Raw genomic sequence first — 21,383 nt, 5'->3', positions numbered from 1 at the left:
CTATATATCTTTGTGGACAGATATGCATTTACAAGCTTTCCCTTCTTTTTAAATTTCCTCTGAAGATAACATTGTTGCCTTTGAATTCCAAGGATGTAGATTTCGGTTCAGGAGATTCAGTATATTGAAGACTTTGTTAGCTAAGATATTCCCTGTAATTCAAAGAGTTCAAGTTAAAGATGTTTTCAGAGAAATTTTAGATCTGGAGATAGCTGTTTCATAATTTAAGAGGCTAGAGGAGAGGACAGAGATCCAAGGTTGGGGATTCTTAATAGAAAGAGAGAGGGCCAAAGCTAAATCAATTCATATCAGGGGCTCACAATGTTTACAGTGTTTCCCATACTGGGTAATGTGCTTTGCATGCAAAATCAAATATGAAACAGTCTCTCCTCTCTAAGAGCTTTTAGTCCATTAAGACAGGGAAGACTCAACGTATATAAGCAAAATGAATGTATCCAGTAAAGTTAGTGAAGCATGAAGGAAATGGAATCTAGAAAACCAGTGATGAAATTACATGTCAATTTCCATGACTCCAAATGCGGCATGTTTTTTTTTTTTTTTAACTAGAAAATATCCAGAGGCAGCAGAATGTGTTCAACCAGATATCATTGTAGTGTAATTTTCAATAATAGAAGCCATGAGGGAAAAAGCCAAGGTCATTTATAATCAATAAAAGCAGAGTAACTCATTGAGGTAGAAATATTGAGATGGAACAGTCAACATTCATTAAATACCTACCATATTTCAGTTACTGTGCTAAGTAATGGGGATACAAAATGAGGCAAAAGACAATCCTTGACCTCAAAGATCATACAATCTAATGGGGATGACAACATACATATTTATACATACACACACATATGCAAACAAGCTATATGCAAGATTAATAGTGGTCAATTTATTAATATTTAATAAGTGAATAAAATGGATAATGTTTCATAAATTATTAATGAAGAAAAAACACTAGAACTAAGAGGTGTTGGGAAAGACTTCCAGGAAAAAGTAGGATTTTTTTTTTTAGTTTGGGACTTAAAGGAAGCAAAAGCAGCCAGTAGTTATAGTTATATAAAGAGAACACTCAAGATATGGAGAATAGCCTGAAAAAGTGCCCAGGGCTAAGAAATGGAAGGTGTTCTTCATGGAATAATAAAGAGAATAGTATTACTGAAGCTAACAGCATGTGGTATGGAGTAATGTTTTATAAGAGTGGAATGGTATAGATTGGTTAGGTTATAAAGGGATTTGAATGATAAACTGATGACTTTGCATTTGATCTGTGCTTCTATAGGGATCCCATGGCATTCAATGGGAAAGGGTGACAAAGTGAAATCTTTTTTTTTTTTTTTAGTAAACATTACTGAAAAGACAAAATGGAGGATAGATTCCAGTGCAATAAAATTGAAAAGTCCAAGATTTCTACCTCCCACCCTTTGCCCCAAAAGTAACTCATTCCAAAAACCAGGAGCCAACCCTATCATTGAGAGAAAACTGTTCTATTAATTAGTTTCCTAAGGGCATCTTTTATGTCTTTATTCCTTAGTGTATAGATGAATGGGTTCAACATGGGGGTAACCACAGAATACATTGCTGAGCCAATTGTGCTCTTCCAGGAAGAGTGGGTAGCTGAAGAACTCAAATATACTCCAAGTCCTGTGCCATAAAATAAGGAAACAACAGAGAGGTGAGATCCACAGGTTGAAAAGGCTTTATACTTTCCCTGAGCAGATGGAATTTTCAAAATGGAAGAACAGATCTGGGTATAAGAGAAAAGGATCCCTGTAAAGGGCAGAATAAATAACAGTCCAGCTAAAATATAAATCAAGATATAATTGATTAGGGTGTCAGAACAAGAGAGTTTCAGAACTTCATCAAGATCACAAAAGAAGTGCTGGATTTCATGGTCTGTACAGAAGGAAAGTCGTGTTACCATCAGAGTGTGAATAAGGGAGTCTAGAAGGCTCATTATCCAGGAGACCAGCACCAACAGGCCACACAGCCTAGGATTCATGATGGCTGAATAGAGTAGAGGGTGACAAATAGCCACAAAACGGTCATAGGCCATTGCAATGAGAAGGAAATTATCCAACAAACCAAAAACCATAAAGAAATACATCTGAACAAGACAGTCAGCAAAGGGGATGGCCTTGTTTTCTATCAAGATGCTTACCAACATATTAGGGACTGTAGTTGATACCACACAGAGATCTACAAAGGATAAGTTGGAAAGGAAGAAGTACATGGGGTTGTGAAGGTGAGAATCAGAGCCAATGGCCAAAATTATGAGCAGGTTTCCAATCACTGTGATCAAGTACATGCCCAAGAACAGCCCCAAAACAGCCCCCTGCTGTTCTGGTTTTTCAGAAAATCGCAGGAGAATAAATTCTGTGAATTTTGTTTGATTTTCTGGTACTATGGGGTTGATTTTTGTGCTGGGAAAGAAAAGTGAGAAAGGCATAACATGAAAATTGCAATTGTCCTTATACATGGAATGAAAAGAACATCAAGTTTTGACTTAGAATTTCTAAGTTCTTTTCCTGTCAGTGAAACTTATTATCTTTGTGATTTTGGACAATTTACCATTTACACATACAACCACAATGCAAAATGAAGGATGTGAACTTAAAGATGTCTACAATTCTTTCTGGTTCATTGAGTCTTTGAAATATGAATAACTTCATTTAGGAATGAACAATTCATAAAATATGAAATTTGCTTGAAACAGCAATGACCATCAAGAATTGGGATAGAGAAACAAACAGTATTCCCTAGTGATAAATGGTCAAAGGATATGAATAGGCAATTTTTCAATGAAATATCAAAACAATTTATACTTATATGAAAAATGTTCTAAAATATTAAAACAACTGAGATATTATCTTATACCTACCACATATGCTAAAATAATTGAACATTAAAATTAAAAATCAAACATTAAAAAAATATAAGAACAGATGTGAAAAAACTAGAACAGTAATTCACTGCTGGTAGAACTGTAAATGGCCCCACCATTTTGGAAAGCAATCTGGAATTATATTCAAAGTTATTAAACTGCTAATAGCATTTGAGCCAGCATGCCACTATTAGGTCTGTTTCCAAAGTTAAATTGGGGAAAAGAAAAAAAAAACTTTATGTTCTAAAATATGTATGTTGGTCCCTTTTTGGTGACAAAAAACTGCAGATTATATGAATATCCATCAATTAGAGAATGATTAAACAAATTGTGACATGTGATCACAAAATAATACTAATTTGCTATGAGAAATAATGACCTCAAGGATCTTACGTGCATAGACTGCAGGGAATAATGAAGGGGGAAATGGGAAGAACCAAGAGAATGTTTTATGCAGTAAGAACAATATTATTTTAAGAATTTTGAATGAATAAGTCATTTTGACTATTTTAAGTGTCCAGATTTACTACAAAAGACTTATGAAGGAAAACATCTGCATGCAGAGAAAGAACTGATAAATAATAGAAGGTATAGGATGATTTTACATATATTTATGTGTGTCTCTGTAAACAAATACACACATACATATTTGCATCTAATAATAGTTATCTCTGGCAGAGAAGGGAGGCGAAGAAAAAAATAATGTTACATGATAAATTTATAGGGAATTTTTTTTAAATAGCAAGATTTACTTAAGAGACTTACAATTTCATGCATAGCCATCTGTTTTTTTCTCCTATACTATAGAAAACCTTGTTTTGTTTCATTAGTATGGAATAAAATAAATTATAAAATATTTTAAACAGAAAAAAATAAAAGATTGACTTAGTCATTAAAAAAGTAAGAGATACTAAAGACAGGACAGGCCTATACCTGCAACCAATAGCAGAGAGAGAATATTTTTCACATGCATAGGATATACTTTAAAATTACTCTCTTAACTTATATTCAGACTAGCAAGTTCTGTATCTGGAAGACAACTTTTCCCCTCAAGATTCTAGGGAGTAATGATGAAGAGTTTGAGGATGGATCTCTAATACTTATAAACTTCAGATGATGTGAATGCACTATTAATTTTGAGTTGATATCAATTAGACAGACTTCACTGGTTTCTGGGGAAAATGATTTCTGAGTTTGAATAATACAGTTTGTATAAAATAGCAAATCCTTCCAAAGAAAAAATAGCAGCGATACAATCTTCCACAAGTACAAAGATCAATCAAGGGAAAATGGGATGATATATGAAAGATCACTCCCCTTCAATGATCCATAATGAAATTCCTTCTAAACATGCTGTAATGTCTGCCTGTGCTTTTTGTAGATTGCCAGTTCTATAATTATTAGGAATGTTTTCCTTCTATCTAGTTGAAAATTTTTTTCACAACTTCCATATGTTATTACTAATTGTGTTCTGTGAGGTCAAACTAAGCACACCTTAACAGTCTTTCTATACTTGAAATATTTTTTTCTTCCTTATGATACAAATATCCAATCTTACATATTACCTGTATTCCTTCTAGCCCTTTTGTCTTCTTTCTTTGTTTCTCTTCCACCCAGCCCAGTCATCCCCACATATTTAGAGATAAATAAATGCACTAAATAACTTACAATTGGTAATAGTCTCCAGTTCACAAAATACTTCTACTATGTATTTAGTAGAAAAACCTAGTATCAAATACTTCCTGAATAAGAAGTTACTTACAGTATAATTCAAGAAATGTTGGTTACTTTTCATAAGCTAATTTTTGTGGCTGTAAACTCAGCAAAATCTGAGCATGAAGAGTAGTGGGGATAAGAATTGAAGATAAAAAGCAAGGAGAATAAAAAAAGATTAATTAATAGAATCAGAAAAAATAAATCCGAATTTCAGAACAACTAGTATAAGCCTTTTCAGAAGCAGAAAGAGAGAAGGAAAAAAAGTCCAAATGACAAAGATCATTAAGAGATGACAAAAATCAATAAAATTACATTAGGATATTAGAGAGAAGACAGTAGGAAATGATGTGTGTCCGAGACAACTGCTCCTGCTGAATTTAAGAAAAGCTAAGGAATATGCTATACAATGTAGGTATCTTTCATACATCATGTAAAAATGACTAAATGGGATAACCAGATATCTTCTACAACAATGAATTATACTCTAAATACTAAAGAGTCTTTCTGACATTCTCACTAGAAATTCCAACCTAGCCTCTCAATACTCCCTATGTTTTTCACCACTTTCAGAGCATAAGAATAGGATGTAGCCTACCTACCCATCAGTGCTACTGTGGTAGGAAGTCATTCCAACTCCTCCTCTGCCCTCATCCATACTCCCTGAGCCTGTGACTTGTGCCCTGAGTCTTCAATGATATATATGAATCTAGACATTTTATAGCCAAGTAACTTTTATGTGGGATTAGGGGCATAATTACTCTGTCTTCCCACTGGTGCATCTAAGACTTACTTCTGGATGAAGATTGTCCCTGCTGTTTGAGTTACACTTGGATGAGATAAATTAGACCACAGCAGTCTCATATCTCTGCTATTCTGGCAAAAATAAAAATTTATAATATTTGAAATTATTTAAGTCCATTAAAAATTCCATAAACATGATCTCATTTGACTCTCTCTCTCTCTTTCTCTTTCTCTCTCTCTCTCTCTCTCTCTCTCTCTCTCTCTCTCTCTCTCTCACACACACACACACACACACACAAACATACATACATACATACCATGAAAGCAATAGAAAGTATTTGATTCCCATTTTATGTTTCAGGGAATAAGAATTAAATCAAGGTTTGGTTTTTTTTATTTGTTTGTTGGTTTTGTTTTGTTTTGTTTTTTTTAAAAAAATGGAATCTAAACATTTAGAAGTTTTCTACTTTCCTTTGCTTTTCTTCCAAACTGGAATAAACTCTGGGCTTTCAAATAAACTCTGAAGCATGACAGATTTCCTTGCTTTTTTGACTTGTTTAGGCTTTAATTTTATATGGGATTGTTTTGAGGAGAATCTCCTTGAGTTTCTAAGCAAGAACAGCTTGTTTAACTTATCTCTTACTTTCCACCTCTTTTACTCTCTCTTCCTAACACTTCCTAGCTCCAATAACTTACTCAAAATAAACCATGGAACAAGTTTGACTAACTGTAACTGTTGCAATGGAGGACAAGAAAGGCAGATACTTTGGGTTTTAGAAAAAGTAAAGAGTTTCAGTTAGTTGGGCTGATATCTCTGGAAGTTACAAGCAGACTCCCTCCTGGTCTGAATGAGCTTGCATCTGATCCCATGCAGTAAGAAGAAGAATATTTGAAATTTCTAGTGCCTATGAGTCTCAATCCCCCAAACTCTTCATTAGAAAAATCATATAACTATATTTCCTATCCTTAAACAGCTGAACTCCCTATGGGAATGAAATGATTACAGAAATCTTTCTCACATTGAAAGCTGACCAGCATCACACGTGAAGTTAACAAACCCTGGAGATTTTGAGCAGGAAAGTAACATAAAACTTCAGTCCAATTAGAATCATATTATATGTTCCCAACAAGGAATCTACTGTTTTCTTAGACATCTATTTCTGTTACTATAGTGTTTTAATTGCAAGAAAGTTTTTACTTCTGTTGAGGCCAAATCAGCCTACTTACAAGTTTATCCCATTGTTTTTCATGGCATCTTTTAAAGCCCAGCAAAACAAGTCCAATCACTCTTTCATATTAAACCCATGCAGACACCTTCCTATCCTACTAAAGTCTTCTCTTCTCTAGGGAAAAGCACATTAAGTTTCTTTACTTGGTCTTCATTCATATTTTCTTTATCATTTGCCTTTCCAAACTTTCATTTATTCCTATTTAATTTCATTTAATTCAATTTGACTCAATATTATAACTGATCAAGATTTTTTTGATAATTTGTATATAGTCATGTAAAACATATTTTCATTTTAATCATGATATAAAAAACAATACCCCCAGAAACCCGAGGAAAGGTAAATTTTAATAGTATAGTTTAATCTCTGTTCACACTCCATCAGTTTTCTGTGGAGATAGATAGCTTTTGTTATCACAAGTCCTTCACAGTTGTTCAAGTTCATAAGAAAACATTTAAATTTTCACAGAAAGTTCAACATTGGGCATTTACTAAACTCTTCAAAGTTTTCAATGTCTATTTAATTCAATTAATTTTCATTTATAAAGTATCAATTATGTTTTTACTTATTCCAAAGTATCATTGTGGTAGATAGAGGGATTTTGATTAGAAATATCTGGTTTTGAACACAGCTTTTAGTATTTACTCTCCTTGAGCCTCACTTTCTAAATCAAGTTGACAAGTATATATTTGTTTTTACCATAGCTTTTTCAGGAAATCTATTATTGCCATTATTTATTACATTTCTTAGGGTAAGTAAGACTAATCTCATTTATTTACAATTTTATTTTTTCCCATTTTTATGTAAAAATAATTTTAAACATCTGTTTTCAAAACGTTCAATTCCAGACTCTCTCCCTTCTTCCCCCTTCCCCCACCCCATTGGGAAGACAATTAGTTCTATAAACGTTGTATGTATGTAGTCATGTAAAATATTTTCATAATAATCATGGTATGAAAGAAAACATTGAACAAAAAAAAAAAAACTCAAGAAAAATAGAAACAGCTAAGTGGTGCAAAGCACCAGCCTTGAGAAATCGGATCTCAGACACTTAACACTTCCTAGCTGGGCAAGTCACTTAAACCCAATTGCCTCAGAGGGAAAAAAAAAGAAAAAGAAAAATAGAAAAGTGTGTGTGTGTGTGTGTGTGTGTGTATGTGAGATAGCTTAATAGAGATATAGCTACATATACATACATATGATTCAATCTGTATACAATTCTTTTTCTGGGTATGGATAGCATTTTTCATCATAAGTCGTTCAGAGTTATTTTTATTAGCCTCTTGATGAGATTAACTAAATCATACCCATGTGATAACTTTAAAATATTACTGTTACTTTGTAAACAGTACATTTCACTTTTCATCAACTCATGGGAAGTGTTTCCAGGTTTTTCTGACAGCTTCCTGCTTCTCATTTCTTATAGCACGACAGTATTTAATCATAATCACATAACACAATTCCTTCAATCCTTCCCTATTTTATTGTCATCCCCTCAATTTCCAATTTTTTCCATCTGAAAAGTGCTGCTATAATATTTTTATACATAAAGGTTCTTTTCTTTTTAGGTTCTTTTATATTTCTTTTGGGGCACAAATCTAGGAATACTGTTGCTTGGTCAAAGTATATGCATGTTTTTATAGTTCTTTAAGCATGGTTCCAAATTGCCCTACAGAATAATTGAATCAGTTCACAGTTCCACCAACAGTGCAATGATCTCTCATTTTTCCCACATTCCCTATGACATTTGTCATTTTTTCTGTTTTATTGGGCAATCTACTGGATATGAGGTAGCATCACACAATTGTTTTGATTTGTATTATTTCAAACAATAGAGGTAGGATAACAGTTGAACAACTGTTCAATTTTTGCTCATTTATGAACTGTTGAAGAAACTTCCTTCAACTTTTTATTTCACAATTATTGTTATTAATTGTACTAACCTGCTGCATATTCTATTCTCCCTCTTTCTTTCCTTTCATTCTCAGAAAGATTTGGGTTTGAATACAGCTTTCAATACTTAACTAGCTCTGCATCTATGTGCAAGTTACATAATCTACTTGAGCCTCTCTTTCTGAATGAATAAACAATTAGGAATAAAATATATATTCATATATAAGGATCAAATAAAGTAATATATATATAAAGGAATTAACAGTCTAAATCCCAAAATTCATACTTTATAGCTATTGTTTCTTATTGGTATTGTTACTTTAATTACTATAACTATAATTATTACCATAATTATATTACTATGGATGTCATCCAGAGCCCCACAAATCACCAAAATTGTTTGATTATTGCCCTTCATTCTCAAAAAGGATCAATATGACACCACTAAGTTAAAGTTTCAGTGTGTCTGACTGTGGCTAAGAAAGTATATGATCAGATAAGATACCTGGGAAGTTGAGGAGATTCAAAATCATATTCTAAAAGAAATGATTGATGGCCATAGTGCTGTTTTTCTTGCATAAGAAAAAGAAGAGGGGCCCATGGTGGCTGTTTTACATTTTAAATCATTTTGACCTGGATAAGTGATCAGACTTGACAGAATCATAGTATTTCAGAGTCTGAAAGAAAAGGATCTCTCATCTAGTTCAGCACAGAAGTGAGAAAGAATTTCTAGGAAAAGAAACCCCTCATGGTTCTTTGACCTCTTGAAAAATAAATTAGCATAGAGGTCAAAAGAAGATTATATTCACTTCCTTGTGAAAGTTAAAGCCTGAAGCAAAAGTCCCGAAAAATTAAGTATGCTCTTACTAAATCTGTGCTACAATATTTCATGAATTCATCTAATACATGTTTTTCTCTAATTAGCCTTTAATGAATATAATGACAAAATTACTTCTCTTTATGCATCCATTGATTTTTATTACAGAAATTCTCTGTACTTTGATTCTTCACTCTGGCAATAGATTTCTTCATCAAAATATATCCTAATCCATGGTGATACCCAACAACACATTTCAAACAGGCTGCTTCTTTTAAACAAGTCATAGTTTTTCAGATCCATATTCTGGTCATGGATTTCCCCTACCAAGTGGAAAACCGAAGAGATCATATTTGCCTCATTATATTACTTCTTTTAATTTATATTTGTTTTTAGATGATTATGGAAATGTTTTACTTAATGGAAAATGGTTTGCTTAATGTCATTTATGTCTTCTCAGTGGGGGAGAAGATAGAGAGGGAGGAAGGGAGAATATTGGTAACTCAAAGTTCCAACAACAAATTTAAAAAATCCTTTAAATGTAACTGAGGAAAATAAAATACTAAATATGGTATTTGTTGAACTTTGTGCATTTCTGAATTAATATCTAAAGAAATATTTTAATATTTTTTGAAAAAAAAAATTATTTTATCTTACCCAAATACATGTTATAACAATTTTTAAGCAATGTTTTTAAAGCTTTGAGTTCCAAATTCTAGCTCTCCCCTTCTTTCATCCATTTCCTCCCTGAGGTAATGAACAATCTGGTTTAGTTTATAATGTATAATCATAATCTTCATTTTAAGATTCTTAACTTCTAAATATTTCACTTAGCACTGTGACAATTTTTAACCTATCTTTGTGGATATACGTATAGTTACAAATTTTCCCTTCTTTTTTGATTTTCCCCTGAAGATAATTTTAATGCTTTTGAATTCCAAGGATGAAGATTTTGATTCAGGAGATTCAGTCTAATGCAGACTTTTCTCACAACTAAAGTGGTCAGCCAAACAATGAGAAAGAATACTTTGTTAGGGTAAGATGTTCCCTGTAATTGAAAGGGTTCAAGTTAAAGGTGTTCTCAGGTAAATTTTGGATCTATAGATGATTGTTTCATGATTTAAGAGGCTGGAGGAAAAGATAGACATCCAAGGTCTCTTCTGTTGATTTGAGGATTCTTAAGATAAAGAAAGAGAGCCAAAGGTAAGTCAATTCATATCAGGTGCTCTTTAAATGCCTACAATGTTACAAGTACTGGGTTATGTGCTTTGCATTTAAAAACAAATATGAAACTATCTCTACTCTGTTGAGAGCTTTTAGTCCATTGTGGCAGAGAAGATTGAAGGTGTAAAAGATAAGCTAAATGGTTACAGTGACAGAGGATCTGGTGGTAAAACTAACAACTGGGGAGACCAGGAATTCTAGTTGGAGTTAGCCCTCAAACTCAGCAATGAATGGAGCTAGGGGATCCAAGATCCAAATGTGAATATGAACTAACCTCTGTTCCATGCATGGGAAAGAAACAATTTATGTAATGACTCTGAAGGGAGAGATGATAACATTGTTAAAAGTAGGTGACTGACTGGAATACTGAATATGTTAGGGTAGTGATGTGAAATCAATCTAACAACATGTTGGAATCATATTATGAAGGATTATAAAAGGATAGGAGATGAAATGTTTTCCTAGATATAATAGGAAGCCAGTGAAGCTGTCTTAACTTAACCAAAGTTGTGACATGACTGTAGCAATGTTTGATTGCAAACCAATCATGATAGCAATTGCATTTTCTATAGTTATACACTTTCAATGTCTCATTGTCATATGGAGTTGACCTTAGTTTCTCAAGCACAATGTCATCACAGATCCCGTTCTTCCAAGGGCAACTAAAGATAAAGATTTTACCTGTAGTAGGCAAAGCACAAAGAGGCTCATCCTGAGATCATTACCAACTATTTTTTTTTCCACAGCCACTACTAATGCTATTTGCTTAAGCATGAAGGAGATGAAACCTAGAAAACTAATGATGAAATTCCAATTTCAATTTTCATGATTCTAAATGCTGCATACTTGTTAAACTAGAAATAACCCAAGACAGTAGAATGTGTTCAACAATATATCATTGTGGTGTAAACTCCAATAATAGAATCCATTCAGAAAAATGTAAAGGTCGTTTATAATCGATAAAAGCAGAGTGACTCATTAAGGTAGGAACACTGAGAATGAACAGTCAACATTTATTAAGTACCTACCATATTTCAATCATTATGCTAAGTCCTGGGGATACAAAATGAGACAAAAAGCAGTCCTTGACCTCAAGGATCACACAGTATAATGAGGATGACATCATACAAATGAATATGTGTGTGTGTGTGTGTGTGTCTGTGTGTGTATACGCGCACACAAACAAGCTATATACAAGATTAATGATGCTTAATTAATAGTGCTCAATATATTAATAAATGAATAAAATGAATAATGATTCATAAATCAGAAATAAAGGGAAGACACTAGAACTGAGAAGGATTGGGAAAGACTTCCAAGAAAAGGTAGGATTTCTTTTTCAAATTGGGACTTAAAAGAAGCCAAAAAAACCAGTATGTGGAGTTGAATAAAGAGAAATTTCCAGATATGGGGAACAGCCTGAGAAAGTTCCCAGAGCCAAGAAATGAAATATGTAGTTCATGGAATAGCAAAGAGGCTAGCTTCATTAAAACTAAGAGCATGTAGCATGGAGTAAAGTTTTATATGAGTGGAAAGGTGAAAGGCAGTTAGGTTGTAAAGGGATTTGAATGTCAAACTGATGATTTTGCATTTGATCCTCATGACAATAGGGATCTCATGGCACTCAGTGAGAAAAGGTGACAAAGTGAAATCTGTATGATAGGGAACATTACTGAAAAGGCAAAATGGAAGATTGATTTGAGTGGGAAAAAATTGAAGAATCCAACATTTCTATCTTCTATTATTTGTTGCAAAAGTACCTTAATCCAAGGATCAGGAGCCAAGACCCATCATTGAGAAGAAACTATCCTGCTAATTAGTTTTCTAAGGGCATCTTTTATGTCCTTATTCCTTAGTGTATAGATGAATGGATTCAACATGGGGGTAACCACAGAATACATTGCTGAGGCAACGGTGCTCTTCCAGGATGAATGGGTAAATGAGGAACTGAAATACACTCCAAGTCCTGTGCCATAGAATAAGGAAACAACAGAGAGGTGAGATCCACAGGTTGAAAAGGCTTTATACTTGCCCTGAACAGATGGGATTTTCAAAATGGAAGAACAGATCTGGATATAAGAGAAAAGGATCCCTGTGATGGGGAGAATAGCCAATAGTCCAGCTAAAATGTAAATCAAGATATAATTGATAAAGGTGTCAGAACAAGAGAGTTTCAGAATCTCAGTAAGATCACAAAAGAAGTGGTGAATTACATGATCCATACAGAAGGAGAGCCGTGTTATCATCAGAGTGTGAAGAAGAGAATCTAGAAGGCTCATTATCCAGGAAAGCAGCACCAGCAGGCCACACAACCTAGGGTTCATGATGACTGAATAGCGAAGAGGATGACAGATAGCCACAAAACGGTCATAGGCCATTGCAGTGAGGAGGAAATTGTCCAAACCCCCAAAAACCATAAAGAAACACATCTGAGCAAGACAATCAGCAAAGCTGATAGCCTTGTTTTCTGTCAAGATGCTTACCAACATATTGGGGACTGTGGTTGATACCACACAGAGATCTACAAAGGATAAATTAGAAAGGAAAAAGTACATAGGGGTGTGGAGGTGAGAGTCAGAGCCAATGGCCAAAATTATGAGCAGGTTTCCAATCACTGTGACCAAGTACATACCTAAGAACAGCCCAAAAACAGGTCCCTGCTGTTCTGGTTTTTCAGAAAATCGGAGGAGGATAAATTCAGTGAATTTTGTTTGGTTTTCTGGTACTATGGGGCTGACATTTGTGCTGGGAAAGAAAAGTAAGAAAGTAATAACATGAAAATACGATTGTCCTTGTATATAGAATGAAAGGAACAGCAAATTTTAACTTAGACTTTTTCAGTTCTTTTCCTTTCAGTAAAACTTAAAATCTTTGTGATCTTGGACAATTTACCATTTATACATACAACTGCAATGCAAGACGAAGTATGTGAACCAAAAGATATCTACAATTCTCTCTGTTCTTTGAGCCTTTGAAATATAAATAACATCATTTAGGAATGAACAAGTTATGAAATCTGAAATTTGCTTGAAGCATCAATGACCATCAAGAACTGGGATAAGGAAACAGATAGTATTCCCCATTGACAAATGTTCAAAGGATATAAATAAGCAGCTTGTCAACGAAAAATCAAAACAATTTATACTAATGTGAAAAAATGCTCTAAAATGTTATTAAAACTACTATGAGATATTATTTCATATCTACCATATTAGCTAAAGTAATTGAGCAAAACATTGACAAATATAAGAAGAGATGTGGAAAAACTGAACAGTAATTTACAGTTGGTGGAACTATGACTTACCCCGCCATTTTTTGAAAGCAATCTGGAATTATGTTCAAAGTGTTATTAAACTCCTAATGGCATTTGACACAACATATCACTACTAGGTCTGTTTCCAAAATTAAATTGGGATAAAGAAACAAAAACATTTATGTTCTGAAATGTTTTTAGCTTTATTCTATGCCGCTTTTTATTTATGCCACTATTTTTGTGGCAAAGAACTGAAAATTATATGAATGCCCATCAGTTAAGAAATGACTAAACAAGTTGTGATATGTGATCACAAAATAATACTAATTTTTTATAAGAAATGATGAACTTAAGGATCTTAGAAAAACATGGATAGACTTGCACAGAATAATGAAAAATGAAATTGAAAGAACCAAGAGAATGTTGTAAACAGTAAGAATAATATTCTTTTAAGAATTTTGAGCAAGTAAGTCATTTTGACTATTTTAAGTGCCCTCATTAACCTCAAAAGGCATATAAAGGAAGACATCATCTGCATCTAGAGAAAGAACTGATAAACTGAAGAAAGTATAGATTAATTTTACATTTTTATGTGTGTGTCAATAAACAAATATTTTTGCATTTAAGGATAGTTATCTCTGTGGCAGGGAATGGAGGAGAAGAAAAAAATAATGTTACATTTTAATCTTATTCTGAATTTTAAAAGAATAACAAGATTCATTAATAGATTTAAAATTTCATGTGTAGTCATATGTTTTTCCTCCTGTCCTATAGAAAACCTTGTTTTGTTTCATTAGTATGGAATAAAATAAATTATAAAAAAATTTTATAAAGAAAAAAATTAAAGAAAGAGATACTAAGGACAGAACAAGTCCATCCCTGCAACTAATAGCAGAGTGAGAAAACAAGAAATTGGTATATGGAAGGATTTCAGCCACCCATTTTATAAACTAGAATCATAAAATCACATATAGATAGAAAGGACCTCACAGGACATAAATATAAAAGAGTACACCACAAAAAATATCCATTCTACACTAAGCCTTTCAAGTGGACATCTCACTTTTCCTTAAAGAGCTCCCTGGAAGAGAAAACTGTTTCCTAAGGCAACCTCTTCCACTCTCTTTTTGCTCTCACTTACCTTTCCATTGAATCAAAATATGCCTTGTTTGAAACAATGCTCTGTCTACCCTTGAAAACAAATCCAATTTCTCTCCCATATAAAATATCTTTATGTGAAAACAGCCATTCCATATTACATCTTTTCTCTCTCTTAGACCAAGTAATTCTAGTTGCTTCAGTTGTTTAAGAAAAGCCCTGTGAAATCCTGGTTGCTCTTCCTTGAATACTCTCCACAATGTTAAGTCTTTACAAATAGTGGTTTCCAGAACTAAACACAAAATTTTAGATGATGTCTTACTATGGTAAAGGACAAATGGATGAAGACATTTTTCTTATTGGAAGCTATGATTCCTTTAATACAGATTAAGTTTTTATGTCATTTTGTTGTCCATATCACTGCTAACTCATAATGAGCTTATTATCTACTAGAACTCTCACATCATTCTAAAATGAATTAGAGTCTTGTATGCAGGAAAAATCTATGGGCTGATATGTTTTTCTCCTTTTTATTTGCTTCAGTTATACAAAGGTAGAAGTAGATGGAATCAGTCTTTCAGTATTTGGTGTGCACTTATTGCTAAAGCTCTCCTAGTATTATTTTGTGATCATATATCACAATTTGTTTAGCCATTCCCTAACTGATGGACATTCATATAATTTTCAGTTCTTTGCCACAAAGAGTGGCATAAATAAAAAGCGGCATAAAATTTATAAACATTTCACAACATATATGTTTTTGTTTCTTTTCCTCAATTCAACTTTGGAAGGATTTTGAAGGATGAAAAGGCATCTCTCAGAAATTCTGCTCCACCAGCTTTAAAAGTATTATGGGAGCATCCAACAATAACAGCTTTCAGTTCTGACATATGTTCTACAACCCCTCAAATCTCTGACATATTATATGCTGCAGTCCATCCCAGATGACTCTCTGTTTCAAGTTCTTTCCTATAATGTATGGGGCATTGAAAAGGGGAAAAAATTCACTGGAGCATATGGCTTTGTGCATAGAAGATGTATTTAGAATTAAAGAATTAATTTAGAGTATTCATTTTAGGAAGGTGTTTCTCAAATTAGGGAGTCACTTCTTCACATAATGATTGAGAGTAGAGTTAACCAAAAATAAAAACAGAGATATGTATTATATTCTTTATAATACCTAGAAAGGTCAAGAACAGTCTGAGTAAAAGGGAGAAAAACTAGACATGATGTACTATTACAACTCTGAGAATACTGGAAGACTTAATGAACCTTAGAACTGAAATAGACCCTAAATGACATCTAATCTAACCTTTATCTAAATGAGATTTAGCCCAACATGACCTATGAAAAATGTGATATGGCTATGAAAAATGCATACTGAATACATCATGAATTAATTTAAAATTTACTGTGTGTCAGACATAGTGCTAAGGGCTAAGGATACACAACAAGAAATAAGGATGAGATAGGGAGGGGGAAAGAATTGGTCTTAGGGCATGATGACATAACCTGGAGAGTCATAGTTATAGACAGGAGTAGAACAAAGATGGACAAACCTTACTGTTTTCCCAAAATGGAGAATTATCTGAGGGAAAGTATCAATGAGAAAAGAAGGGAGACATGGAGGTATAATATTTAAGAGTGAGAGGGCTCTGAATACTGTGTCAAGACTATGAAATCCAGAGTTAGAGACATAGCAGGGAGAATAATGGAAGGTAATTTTATAGATGAGAAGTCACAATCCAGCAAGCTCTTGTGAGCAAAAACTTACTAACACCTGATAGATTCCACTTGACATTTATAAGTTTTACTTATTACGTTTGTTTGCTTGGTTTGTTTTTTTTTTTAGATTAAGTCAAAATTTGTCTTTTTGCCATGTCCTCCCTAGGCTAAAGAAAACAAGTCTATTTGATCTTGCTAACCTTTCAAAGACCTAAAAAATGGCTTCCACTCCAGAAGGAAGTTCAGAGCACATATCTATTATTGACATATCATAAAATATCATAAAAATATTTAAAGAGATGGAAAAAGGACTTTCTTCTTTATTTTGCTGGTCTTAATGATAATAGTAACAAGAATAAATCTTCCTGAATTTGACTGATACTAAGAGAAAAGAACCACCTAGAAAAGTTGTACTGTCCAAGCCAAAGGAGGTCTGTGCTGATTCATACTTGGCTTACTCTTCCCTGAGAACCTTCAATTATTTTTCACACGAATACTCTGGAATTACTCTCTTAACTTATATTCAGACCAGCAAATTCTGTCTCTAGAAGACAACTTTCCCCCTTAAAGTTCTAGGGAATAATGCTAAAGAGTTTGAAGATGGATCTTTAATACTTATAAACTACCAATGATGAGATTGATCTATTAATTTTGAGTTGATATCAATTAGACAGACTTCACTGGTTTCTAAAGGAAAATATTTCTGAAGATGAATAGCACAGATGGTTTGTATAAAATAGCATACCCATCCAAAAAAATTAGCAATGATACAAACTCTCACAAATAGAAAGATCATCCAAGATAAAATGGGATGAACTAAAAAAGTTCACTCCCCCTTCAAAGATTCATAATGAAATTCCTCCTAGGCATGCTGTAATGCCTATGCTTCTTTAAGAATACCAAGTCTACAATTATTATGAAAGTTTTCCTTCTATCAAGTTGAAAAAAAATTTTTTTTGCAATTTTCATAAATTATTCCTATTTTTGCTCTAGGAGGTCAAACTAAGCACCCCTAATCTTTTTCATAACAGTCTTTCAATATTGAAATATTTTTTCTTCCCATATCATGATACATATATCCAATTTTATGTATTACTTTGATTCCCTTCTAGACCTTTTGTCTCTCTTTCTCCCAACCTCGTCATCCCCACATATTTAGAAACAGATAAATGGCACTAAGTAACGGACAGTTGATAATAGTCTCTAGATTTCAATATAATTCCACTGTTTGCCACAAAAAAACCTGGTACCAGTCACTTTCTGAATAAGAATAGTTCCTCATGGTATAATTTAAGAAATGATGGTTACTTTTCATAAGCTAATTTTTGTGGCTGTAAACTCAGCAAAATCTAAGTATGTAGAGCAATGGGGATAAGAATTGAAAGCAGAAAGGAAGGAGAGTGAAAAAGATGAATTAATGGAGTCAGAAGAAATAAATCGGAATTTCAGATCACCTAGTCTAACCCTTATCAGAAGCAGAAATAGAGAAGAAAAAAAGTCTAAGCAGAAGAGATAGCTAACAGATGACAAAATCAATAAAATTACATTAGGATATTAAAGAAAAGACAATAGGAAATGATGTGTGTCAGAGACAAAAACTGCTCCTGATAAATTTAAGAAAAATCTCAGGAATATGCTTACACAATGTAGTGATCTTTCATACATCATATAATATTGTCTCTAAATGGGAAACCAGATATCTTTGTACAACAATGAATTATATTCTAAATACTAGAATCTTTCTGACATTCTTGCTAGAAATTCCAACCCAACTCTGAAAACTCTATATTTTTCACAATCTTCAGAGCATCAAAAATAGGATGTAGTCAACCATCAGTGCTACTATGGTAGAATGTCTCTATCATCTCCCTCCTGCTCTCATCCATACTTCTTGAACCTGTGACTTATGCCCTGAGTGCTCCTTATAGAATCTTTAAAAGCTCTGTAGCAGGGGTCCTCAAACTACAGCCCGCAGGCCAGATGCGGCAACTGAGGACAATTATTCCCTTCACCCAGGGCTATGAAGTTTCTTTATTTAAAGGCCCACAAAACAAAGTTTTTGTTTTTACTATAGTCAGGCCCTCTAATAGTCTGAGAGACAGGCCCCCTATTTAAAAAAGTTTGAGGATCCCTGCAATCACAGGAGTCCTCAATGATATACATGACTCTAGCCATACTACACCAAGTAAATTTTATATGGGATTAGGAACATAAACCTACTGTCTTCTTACTGGGCATCTGAGACTTACCTCTGGCTAAAGATTGTCCTTGGTGTTTGGTTTATACTTGGATAAGATGGATTGGACCACAGCAGCCTCATATCTCTGCTATTCTGGCAAAAATAAAAATTTATCATTTTGAAAAAATTCCACAAATATGATCTCATAAGACACTCTCTGTGTGTCTCTTTCTCTGTTTTTCTCTTCATCTCTCCCTCTCTGTCTGTCTCTCTTTATCTCTCTTTCTCTCTGTCTGTTTCTCTCTGTCTGTTTCTCTCTCTGGCACACACACACACACACACACACACACGCTCCATGAAAGCCATAAGAAATGTTTGGCATATATTGTATCTAGGATATACTGCAACATATCTAACATATATAGGACTGCTTGCCATCTAGGGGAGGGGGTGGAGGGAGGGAGGGGAAAAATCGAAACAAAAGCGAGTGCAAGGGATAATGTTGTAAAAAATTACCCTGGCATGGATTCTGTCCATATAAAGTTATTATTAAATAAAATAAAATTTAAAAAAAAGAAATGTTTGGTTCCCATTTATGGTTCAGGGATCAAGAATGAATATTATTAGATCAAGATTTTTTTGACAAAAATGGAACCTAAACATGACTCAGAGTTTGGGCTTATTCTACTTTCTTTTGCTTTTCTTCCAAACTGGACTAAATTCTGAGCTTTCAAATAAACTCTGAAGCAGGTCATATTTTCTTGCTCTCTTGACTTGTTGAGGCAGTAAATTTATCTTGTGTTGGGAGAATCTTCTTGTGTTTCTGAGCAAGGCTGCTTCTCTTTTCTCTTACTTCCTGCCTCTTTTACTCTCTCCCTTTTCAAAACTTTATACCTCAAACAACTTAGTAAAAATAAACAATGGGACAGATTTGACTGACTGTATCTGTTGGAATAGAGGACAAGAAAGGCAGATACTTTGGGTTCCAGAAAAAGTAAAAAGTTTCAAGCAGTTGGGCTGCTATCTGTGAGAGTTACAAGCAGATTCCCTCCTTGCATGAGTGAGCTTGTATCTGAACCCATGCAACAAAAGGAAGAATATTTGAAATTTCTAGTGGCTGTGTATCTCAATCCCCCAAACTCTTCATTAGAAAAATCATATAATTGTAATTCCTATCTTTGAACAGCTGAACTCCCTATGGGACATGAAAGTATTATAGAAATTGTCCTAAAGTGAGAACTGACCAGCATCACACATGAAGTTAATAAACCCTAGAGATCTTGAACAGGAAAGTAATACAGAAGCTTGTCAGTCCAATCAGAATCATATTATATGTTCCAACAAGGAATCCACTGTTTTCTAAGGCATCTATTTCTGTTATTGTAGTGTTTTAATTGCAAAAAAGTTTTTGCTTCTGTTGAGGTCAAATCAGCCTGCTTATAGGTGATCTCCTATATATATATATATATATATCCTTATAAGGTGATCTACTTTACAAGTAATCTTCCACATCTTCCTAATTCAATTCAAATGGAAGAGATTCTATTACCTAATATTGTGCTAGTAAACTGTACAGATTTCACCATCATACAAAAATGAGGTCAGCACAATAAAGTTATAATCTTTCAGTTTGGTAATACCTTTTCTCTCCCACTCTACAGACTTCCAGATATTGAGCTAGATATGGCCATGCTTACATGAACATCATTATCAATGTAGACATTCCTGGAAATTATACTGCAAAAATAAGCAAACTTATTCACATTATTCAAAGCTTCTCCTTCTTTTGTAACCAATAGTTCCAAAAATGAATATGTTGTACAGGCTTATGGAGTACCCGTTTATTCTTTGTGTTAATTATTAGATCAAAATTAGCATAAGCAGAAGAGATCCACACTTCGTTGGATCTCAGATTTGGAGGCTGCATTGAATGCACAATCTTCTACATACAAAAAGTTATGCACCAGCCTCCCTACACTTTAGTTTCTAGCCTTTTAAAGTTAAAGAATTTGTCATTAGTGTGATGTCTAACCTTGATGCCAAGTTTGCATTAAAAGCATTTGACAACATAACTGAAAATATAATGCTAAAAAGCATGGAAACAAGAATACAATCTTGTCTCATTCATTGTACATTGTCTAGAATCCCAGGACAGCATGCCATCATGAAATTGAGAAAAAATATTGATTAAGTATTCTAGGGAAACAAATTTTGACATAATTTTTCATAAACCCTCATGACTAAAAGGATCTAAGTGCTTGGTCAGATGTATAGACGTTTATGAACTTCTCTTCTGCTCCTGCTATTTCTCCAGGAGTTGATAGACAGGAAAAAAAAAAAACATATCAACTGTTTCCTGCACTTTTTTAAAGTCATACTTACTCAAGTAGATGACCTTAATCCAGATGTAGTATCATCCTATTAAGGAAGACTGGCAAAAATTGGACAACAATGACTTAAAGACTCCCCTGTGATTGTTGCAAGATAATCTATTCCTCTTTCCTTTACATAAATGGACAATGGAGGAATCCTTAAACTTCTGAAGCATAATCTCTTCTAGTCATATAATCTAGAACATTTTAGTGAACTTTTGTATGAGCAAAGGATTCCCACTTTAT

At 33.6% G+C, this 21,383-nt stretch overlaps 2 protein-coding genes across 2 annotated transcripts; both read right to left on the bottom strand.

Annotated features, from left to right (window-relative positions):
* Positions 1-1,474: 1,474 nt before the first annotated feature.
* Positions 1,475-2,314, bottom strand: LOC127548259 (olfactory receptor 7D4-like). Its single transcript, XM_051975574.1, has 2 exons — positions 1,967-2,314; positions 1,475-1,681 (listed from the first exon to the last, which is right to left on the bottom strand). Exons 1-2 carry the CDS (start codon positions 2,312-2,314, stop codon positions 1,475-1,477), a joined length of 555 nt encoding a protein of 184 aa, XP_051831534.1.
* Positions 2,315-7,637: 5,323 nt separating this feature from the next.
* On the bottom strand, positions 7,638-13,822 carry LOC127548249 (olfactory receptor 7G3-like). Its single transcript, XM_051975563.1, has 3 exons — positions 13,815-13,822; positions 12,306-13,255; positions 7,638-7,660 (listed from the first exon to the last, which is right to left on the bottom strand). Exons 1-3 carry the CDS (start codon positions 13,820-13,822, stop codon positions 7,638-7,640), a joined length of 981 nt encoding a protein of 326 aa, XP_051831523.1.
* Between the last annotated feature and the right edge of the window lie 7,561 nt (positions 13,823-21,383).

Source organism: Antechinus flavipes, chromosome 1, assembly GCF_016432865.1.
Source record: "Antechinus flavipes isolate AdamAnt ecotype Samford, QLD, Australia chromosome 1, AdamAnt_v2, whole genome shotgun sequence".
In the NCBI taxonomy this organism is placed as follows: Eukaryota; Metazoa; Chordata; class Mammalia; order Dasyuromorphia; family Dasyuridae; genus Antechinus; species Antechinus flavipes.
This window is presented reverse-complemented; position numbering and strand designations above follow the sequence as displayed.